The sequence below is a fragment of the Pholis gunnellus genome (genome assembly GCF_910591455.1).
Source record: "Pholis gunnellus genome assembly, chromosome: 3".
Lineage (NCBI taxonomy): Eukaryota > Metazoa > Chordata > Actinopteri > Perciformes > Pholidae > Pholis > Pholis gunnellus.
The window spans coordinates 29,165,146-29,173,116 of NC_136529.1; the positions used below are offsets into that span (position 1 = coordinate 29,165,146).

At 42.8% G+C, this 7,971-nt stretch overlaps 2 protein-coding genes across 3 annotated transcripts in view; one reads left to right on the forward strand and one right to left on the reverse strand.

Moving 5' to 3' along the window:
- Positions 1-2,138: 2,138 nt before the first annotated feature.
- On the forward strand, positions 2,139-6,095 carry blcap (bladder cancer associated protein). 2 transcript variants are annotated; one of them, XM_079156927.1, is made up of 2 exons: positions 2,139-2,255; positions 4,957-6,095. In XM_079156927.1, the coding sequence occupies exon 2, from the start codon at positions 5,092-5,094 to the stop codon at positions 5,353-5,355; it is 264 nt and encodes an 87-aa protein (XP_079013053.1). In that variant the 5' UTR covers positions 2,139-2,255; positions 4,957-5,091; the 3' UTR covers positions 5,356-6,095. The 2 variants fall into 2 exon arrangements, with proteins under 2 accessions (XP_079013053.1, XP_079013054.1); XM_079156928.1 differs by having other exon boundaries at positions 2,205-2,255; positions 4,992-6,095.
- Positions 6,096-7,927: 1,832 nt separating this feature from the next.
- ripor3 (RIPOR family member 3) overlaps positions 7,928-7,971 on the reverse strand; it is a 24,961-nt gene continuing 24,917 nt past the window's right edge. Inside the window, 1 exon segment of the mRNA XM_079186576.1 lies at positions 7,928-7,971. This exon segment is cut by the window's right edge and continues 1,016 nt beyond it. The gene's annotated coding sequence lies outside the window, so the exon portion shown is untranslated.

Below are 7,971 nucleotides of genomic sequence, written 5' to 3' on the forward strand. Positions count from 1 at the left end.
CATCGAGTCAATACCTTCACGTCCGAGTCGGTACGTTCACGTCCGAGTCACACAGCAAAGGGCAGCGTGTCGGAGTTGAACCCGGGTCTCTGCCGAGGACTCAGTCTGTTGTCACAGATGGTATTTGATGAAGATGTTGCTCGTGTTTCAGCTCTTTTACTTTGACAGTTCTCTATGTAACAATATGCTTCACTATAACTGTAAACTCTTTGTCCGCTCAGCAGAATTTATGGAGGACCGAGTCCTGACCGAGTCCTGACCGAGTCCTGACCGAGTCCTGACCGAGTCCTGACCGAGTCCTGACCGAGTCCTGACCGAGTCCTGCATCGTAGTCGATCTGTTTCTGAGAGCATCAGATCAGAATAGAGCATGCAGCTTTCAGTCCTGCAGAGAATAATAAAGATTCTGCTTCTGTTTTCTGCTCAAAGCTTGAATGAAAGAGTTTCATGTTTCAGTTTAACCGACACAAACCTTTTAGCTTTTTGTTAGAAATCAGCTGAACGCTTCACAGACTCTCATCGTTGGACTTTTTTCTGATAGCAGCTTTGTGTGTTTGTTAGTGAAGTCAATAATTATTCAGTTGTAGCACAAAACAACAACAAAACAACAACAAAGTTATTTTCCTGGAAACATTTTGTTTGGTTGTGTTTTTATTCATCTCTGGTGTTTTATTTGACAGAACTTTAACTTTTAAACGTTCATTTCTATGTTAATCACACACCGTCTCACTCTTTTGGTTGTCTGTGTACGAAGTTAAACAGGAGAAATAAAGTTTGAAGAAAATGTGATTTCTCGTCGTTTTCTTGCTCCTTCTACCCTGAACTGTTCTGGATCATTAAATGTAGAAAGTAAAGGAATAGACGAGTGGTTTGGAGTCTTCTTACAGAGGATTCCTGTTTGAAATCTTACGGCAGGTGATATTCTGTCTTTGTTTTACGGACAGACGATGTCCTTTGCGGTACAGATTATAATAATAAATACTAAATACAGAACGCACATTAAGAGTAGCACCAGAGACAAAACCACGCTGGACCACTGCTCCACCGTAATAAAGCACACAGATCACTCAGTCCCTCGTGCAGCGTTGGGACTCTGATCACTGTCTGGTTCATCTTCTCCAGACCTACAGGCAGGAAGTAAAACCTGCAAAGCCTGCAGTGAAGACTGTGAGGAGACGGACCAACGAGGCCAAGCTGGAGCTCCAGTCCTGCTTTGCTGCTCTGATTGGAGTGTTTGTGAGGCTGCTGCTACAGACCTGGACGAGCTCACTGACTCTGTGACATCACACATCAGTTTCTGTTCAACAATAAACCTGGTTCACTGCCAGACTCAGGCAGCTTCGTCAGGCCAAGGAGGAGGCCTACAGAAGTGGGGACAGGATCCTGTAGAACCAGGAGATCAGGGGAGCAAAGAGGAGCTACACTGAAAAGCTGGAAAATAAGTTTTCAGCCAACGACCCCTCGTCAGTGTGGAGAGGCCTGCAGGTCCTCACCAACTACAGGAGACCACCCCCCCACTGAGGACAGTCACCAACTGGCTGACCACCTGAATATCTTCTACTGCAGGTTTGATGAGCCCACTTCAACACCAACCACCTGCTCCATCATCAAACCACCACCTACACCCCCTGCCTCCTCCTCACCGCTCCCAACCGACCCCCCACCGGCACTGAGGATCTGTGAAGAGGCCTGAAAGTTCTCAGACGGTGATGAGTCTGCTACAGACGGAGGCTGAACAGCTGGTCCTCTGGTGTGATCAGAACAACCTGAACAAGCTCAACACTGTGGAGATGACAGTGGACTTCAACTTATATTAGTAGTATTTCTGCCGTGTGGTAGTAGTACTTTAATTTATATTAGTAGTAGTATTTCTGCCGTGTGGTAGTAGTACTTTAACTTATATTAGTAGTAGTATCTCTGCCGTGTGGTAGTAGCACTTTAACTTATATTAGTAGTAGTATTTCTGCCGTGTGGTAGTAGTACTTTAACTTATATTAGTAGTAGTATTTCTGCGGTGTGGTAGTAGCACTTCTCCTTAATTAAAGGATCGGAATACTTCCCCAAATCTGGCGCACTGCTGGATAAACCTGCTGAGTTAATTGTATTCAGGCAGAACATCGTCTACCTCTCGCTTTGCACCAGGGGTCCTTCCAGCTAGCGCTAATGCTTGTTAGCTGGTTAGCAAGCTAGCATGCTACGTACGCAGTGAGCTGTTGGTGGTTGCTCTCTGCTGAGAACGAGCTCAAAACATGTCAGGTTTGTTCACTTTATTCTATAAATACATTCATAAACACAAAGACCACAACTACGTAACAATACGGCGAACTGTCCCGCTGTGATAGCTTAGCGGTGTTACGTCACAGTACGTTAACGTTAAATCTGTTGTATTTCAAGCTAAGCCAAGCTAAGCTAACTAGCCTCTGATACGTGCTGTTCTTTACTCTACAGTGAACGTGTCAATAACTAACCGTCACGTAACGTCCTACCTTCACTAGCACGTGGAGCTACTTTAGAGTTCTAGTTTTATCTAAAAACTACAAATGTAAACTTAAAACTGTGTTAACACTGATCTCAGATCAGCGTTAACGCTGATTGAAGCGTTAAAGTGGATTGTTTTGACTGCCAATCCTTTTAATGTGGTCTAAACGTAACGTTAGCCTTCACATACTTGTACAATGACACGACGTTGCTCAGTGCATAGCTAGTTAATATTAGCTGAGACGCTAAGCTAACAGCATTAGGCCCTATAAGGAAGTAACATGTAAATACTGTACTTTTAGTCATTAACATGGGGTTAGTCATTTGAGTGGGTTAGTGTGTGTGTGTGTATACTCTTCTAGTCATTAACATGGGCGTGTTAGTCACACCTGATTATTATTATTTATGAGTTAATAATCGCTGTAGCTGCTAAACTACACGGTAACGTCTGAAGTCTCATTATTCTGACTAGATATCAGGTGATGTCTATCCTGAGATGTAATAGTGTGTATTAATAAATATATATATATATTTATTATATTAGGGGTGGGGGAAAACATCGATACAGCATAGTATCGCGATATTTTGTGTACAAGATTGTATCGATACACGGAAGCCAAGTATCGATCTTTTATTATATAAACTTTTTGGTACTAGAATAATGAAATCAATTGCTTTTTCAGTCCACTAGATGGCGCTGAGTTGTTTTCTGGTGAGGTCAGTAGAGGTCATGGGTCAGCGTGATCGGTAGGAAGTTGGTCAAAACAAAGAGAGACATCAGAGAAAGAAATCAGAAATGCGACGTCCGTAAATCAGAGTCTGGACTTATTGTTTATTTTTTAACAAGGAAGGGAAGAACATGGATATGACTCCGTCACGGCGTTTTTTCACCGACACAGCCGTGCTCAAGCTCTACAGAGAAGTGCAGCTTAGTGGAGGAATCTCTGAGTTCAGCAGTAAGAGTTGCATTAACTTGTGATGCGTTGACGTCAAGCGCAGTGGATTCCTGTGTGACTGGAGACTGATGTCTCAGCACACTAAGTCACACCGAACATGACAGACCTGCTGTATGAAGGCAAATCACTGTCAAAATCCGAGAGCGCAAATGAGATCCATGCGCGTATTTTACTTTGAGGAGCGTTTTTATATCACTCCGCGAGCAAAAGTCCGTCACGCGCGAGCAAAAGTCGCTCGAGAAGCTTAAACCTGTTCGCTCGCGAAACTTTATTCTGCCCGCTCGCGAGTCTTTTTTCTTTTTGACAGTAAGTGGGCGGACCCAGTCTCCCTTGTATCTCTACATCTGATTGGTTACAATGCTCGTCTTTGGATAAACCGGATATCACTCTGACACAGACGTCATGGATCTCATTTGCGCTCTCGGATTTTGACAGTGATTTGCCTTCATACTGCTGCATAAGAACGAGGGACTGCCGACAGAAACCTGGTGGTTGTAACTGACAGCGCTGCTAACGTGGGCGTTGCCGTTCAGTGAGCGGGATTCCTGCATGAGAAGTGTTTCACTCACACGCTCAATCTGACCACAACGGAGTTAAACCTGCAACAGCAGCAGCTCATGAGCAGAGAGCAGCACGTCCACGCAGCACAAGTTATACCAGTTATATAACTCTTATATCGTACTTACACATGTTATACACACGTCTGCATTCAGTGAAGTTGGACTATGTGACTGTAATACAAACAGTTCAAACAGTGATGACAGGTTTTTATGAGTGTTGGTCAGTCTGTCTGCTTCACAATCACATTTTGCTGCAATAACAATGATTGAAGTGAGACGAACGGACTGAGAACTTTATCTTATCAGATGAAACATGTTGACTCAGTTTTCCTTTGGGGACGTCATAAATCTCAATATATGTTCTCTCAATACTCAGCATATCACAGTATCGTGATTCACACCCCTAGTACGCACGCACGCACACGCACACACACGCACACGCACGCACGCATGCAGCGGGTAAAGTACGTATTGACCACGTCACCGTTGTTCTCAGTCATTATGTTTCTAAAGCTGCTGTTGACATGAGATGCTCACCAGATGTCGGTAACAACCCAAGTAACCCACACATACAGAGAAAACCAAACTAACACGTTCAGTACTGAAGTTATGAGTAATAAAGTGGAACGACAGGGAAACCGTGCTGAATGTATTTAATACTTGGTACAGAAGCCTTTGTTGGTAAAGACGCGTCCTGTGTGGAGGAACCACCTGGTGCGTTGCTCAGGTGTGGTTTTGACCCGTTCTTCACATGTTGACGGTTCCGTGGGCCTCTTCTCTGAACTCTGACCTTTAGTTCTTTCATAGATGTTCTATCAGCTGATCGTCTGGGTCATTCTAGCAGCTTTATGTCTGAAACCAGTGAGCGCTGTTGGGGCCATAATCCGGTTTCTGTGACCCCGTTGACTCAGTCATATCGTTGAGGTGATGGTGGACTTCTCGTCTCTCTTCTGTCCTCTGCAGTCTCCAGAGATGACCTCTGACCTCTGCTCCATCAGATAGGACGACTCTCACACATCTCACCATCTTCTACGGTCGCTCTCCTGCGGAGACCTCCACCCGTGTGGACCTGAACCGGACCCCCCCAGAAGAGACACCATGTACTGCCTCCAGTGGCTGCTCCCTGTGCTGCTCATCCCCAAGCCTCTGAACCCGGCGCTGTGGTTCAACCACTCCATGTTCATGGGCTTCTACCTGCTGAGCTTCCTGCTGGAGAGGAAGCCCTGCACCATCTGTGCTCTGGTCTTCCTCGCCGCCCTCTTCCTCATCTGCTACAGCTGCTGGGGGAACTGCTTCCTGTACCACTGCCAGGACGCCGCGCTGCCGGACGCCGCCCACGACCCCAACATCGTCGGGACCTAAGAGTTAAATAATAAGAGGTATGGGGGGGGTGAAGGTGAACGAGGCGTCGCTGGAGAATACATCTACCGTACTGTGAGTGACTGTGCTCGGCCAAAAGTGGTGTAGAGGAGGAGAGGATTATGGGGGCTGTAGTTTCCATGCTCTGTAAACTTCTATGTAACGGGAAGATGAGGACCTGAAACGCTACGAGAAGGACAAATATATTTCAGTATCTGCAACGTTTCACTCCAGCATTAGTTCATGTCTGCGCTGAGCGGTGGTTCAGTGTTCTGGTTCCTCTTCTGGTCCTCGTTTACTTCCAGCGTTGCTCAAGAGCCACGTCGGTTTCTCCAAAAAAAAGCTGCCAGAACTCACACGAACCTGCTGGGACGCGTGTGGAGTCTGACTGGCGGCCATGTTTGTTTCTCTGTGTCATGGTGATGAACTTTAAACCCAGTTAGTGTTAAAGTTGCTCTGGAGAGAGGCAACGAGCAACGTAACGCTGACAATCAATGACTGCTGTGAACAATAATGCTGAGATCTGTCCTCTTGTTATTACCCACAATGCTCTGCAGCTCTCCTCCTCAGAGTGAATGTCTCTTCTTCTTCGCTGGTTGTTTTGTCAGTTAGTTGTTCTTGTGCATGGGGTGGCGTTCTCTTTCTGATTATTTCATGTGTGTGTGTGTGTGTTGCATTATTGCTTTGATTTTAATTTAAATAAAGTTTTTCTCTCAACGTGTGAAACTGTCTCAGTGATATAAACGGTTTTGAGAAACTAAAGTTCTTTAAAGATACTTTGAGTCGTTGGTACACGCGGTGTGTTTCTTCTTCTTCTGCTCTTTCATCTCTCGTAGAATAGTTTCATTTAAAATGTATTTTGCTTCTTTAATATTTCAGCAGCTCTTCTTCCGTCGTCACAAATCTATAATTGAACATTTCATCTTGAGATTAAACTACAGAAGTAAATATTTGACGTGTTTGTTGGAGTATAAAGTCAGAGTCTCATCTTAAAGGTATAAACGATGAACCCGTTAAATCATTTGAATCACTCAAACATCTTCTTCTTCTTCCTTTATTGCAGCTCCAGCTGTGTCGGCTTGATAACTGTTACACAGCTGGAAGTTTATATTCCGTATCTTCACTCTGGGTTTGTGAAATGAGTAATAAATGAGATTATATGTGGTGTTAAAGTGTTAAAGGTGATCAGCTGTGAATACATGAACACAGTGATGTAAAGTGTAGACGTGTTAACTAGAGATGAAGATGAAGATGAAGAGCATTTTAATGAGTTTATGAAACAAGGATTGAGTTTCTTCTGCTTTAGTTTTTAAGATTTAAAACAGAACTTACCTCTGACACACATAGAAATATCACTTTCAATAATTACATTTTATATATATATATATATATATATATATATATATATATATATATATATATATATATATATATATATATTTATTATAGAAGTGCTTTGGACTCAGTGTCACCATATTTACTGTATTTTACATGTTTCTGGCTCCTTTGAAGTTTTAACGTTGGTGGTTGTTTTGAGTCTCTCACATGTAGTTTTTGTCTCTTTGTGGTTGTTTTGAGTCTCTCACATGTAGTTTTTGTCTCTTTGTGGTTGTTTTGAGTCTCTGTCTCGCTGCCTTTGTCTTTGTTTCAGATGACATTTACACTCTGTGAATTTTGGCAAACCTTTCTGAACTGTGTTTCTGTGACATTGATCTTTAATTTCACAAGAAGCTGCCGACTGATTGCAGATTCTATGATTGTTTCCATGACGACAGGCTGAGCTGTTCCTATCAGATTAATGACATTACAGCTGCTAATAAGCATAATATTAACGGATGAATCCATCCGTTATGTTTTTAAAGTAATCAATCATTGAGTCTATAAAACACGTGTGCAGCACACATTGTTGTATGTACATATATATATATATATATATATATATATATATATATATATATATATATATATATATATATATATATATATATATATATATATATATATATAGATTGAGTCCAAGGAGACTTCTTCAAATGTCTCGGTTTGTCCGACTGAGAGTCCAGAAGCCAAAGATATTCAGTAGAGCCAAACTTACACACCTGCCGTTCACTTTTCACAGGTAAAATACAAGAAGGTCTTGTTGGAGTCCTGGTCCAGACCCCCAGAACTCCATATTGATCCTATCGACCTCTGTGACTGGCAGCCTGGCCTCATCACATCTTTTTAACCTGCAGCCCTTGAGTTCAGGTTGTTGACGACTATGGACTTTCACATTTAATATAAAATAAAGACGGACAACTAATCCTACATTATAATATCTGATTTATCTTCAGATAAATGTTTGTTATATGTTATAACATCTTAGAGTTTTGGTATGCTGAACATGTTTGTGAGGAGCACAATGATCACATTTGTTGAACTAAAAACCTCCATAAACACGATGCAGTTGACACTAAAAGCTGACTGACATCTTCTTCTCACATCGACCTCACAAACATTCCTTAAATGTCCCAGCCATTGAGGTCAAAGGTCAGTTTAACCCCATCCTCAGCTTCACTTCACTCCACCAGTCCAGCAGAGGGCAGCACCGGCTGAAGCCAAAACAGACCTCAGAAATAT

What these genes read in the sequence shown, in the direction of transcription:
- blcap (XM_079156927.1), top strand. Translation starts at nt 5,092, where the DNA reads ATGTACTGCCTCCAGTGGCTGCTCCCTGTGCTGCTCATCCCCAAGCCT.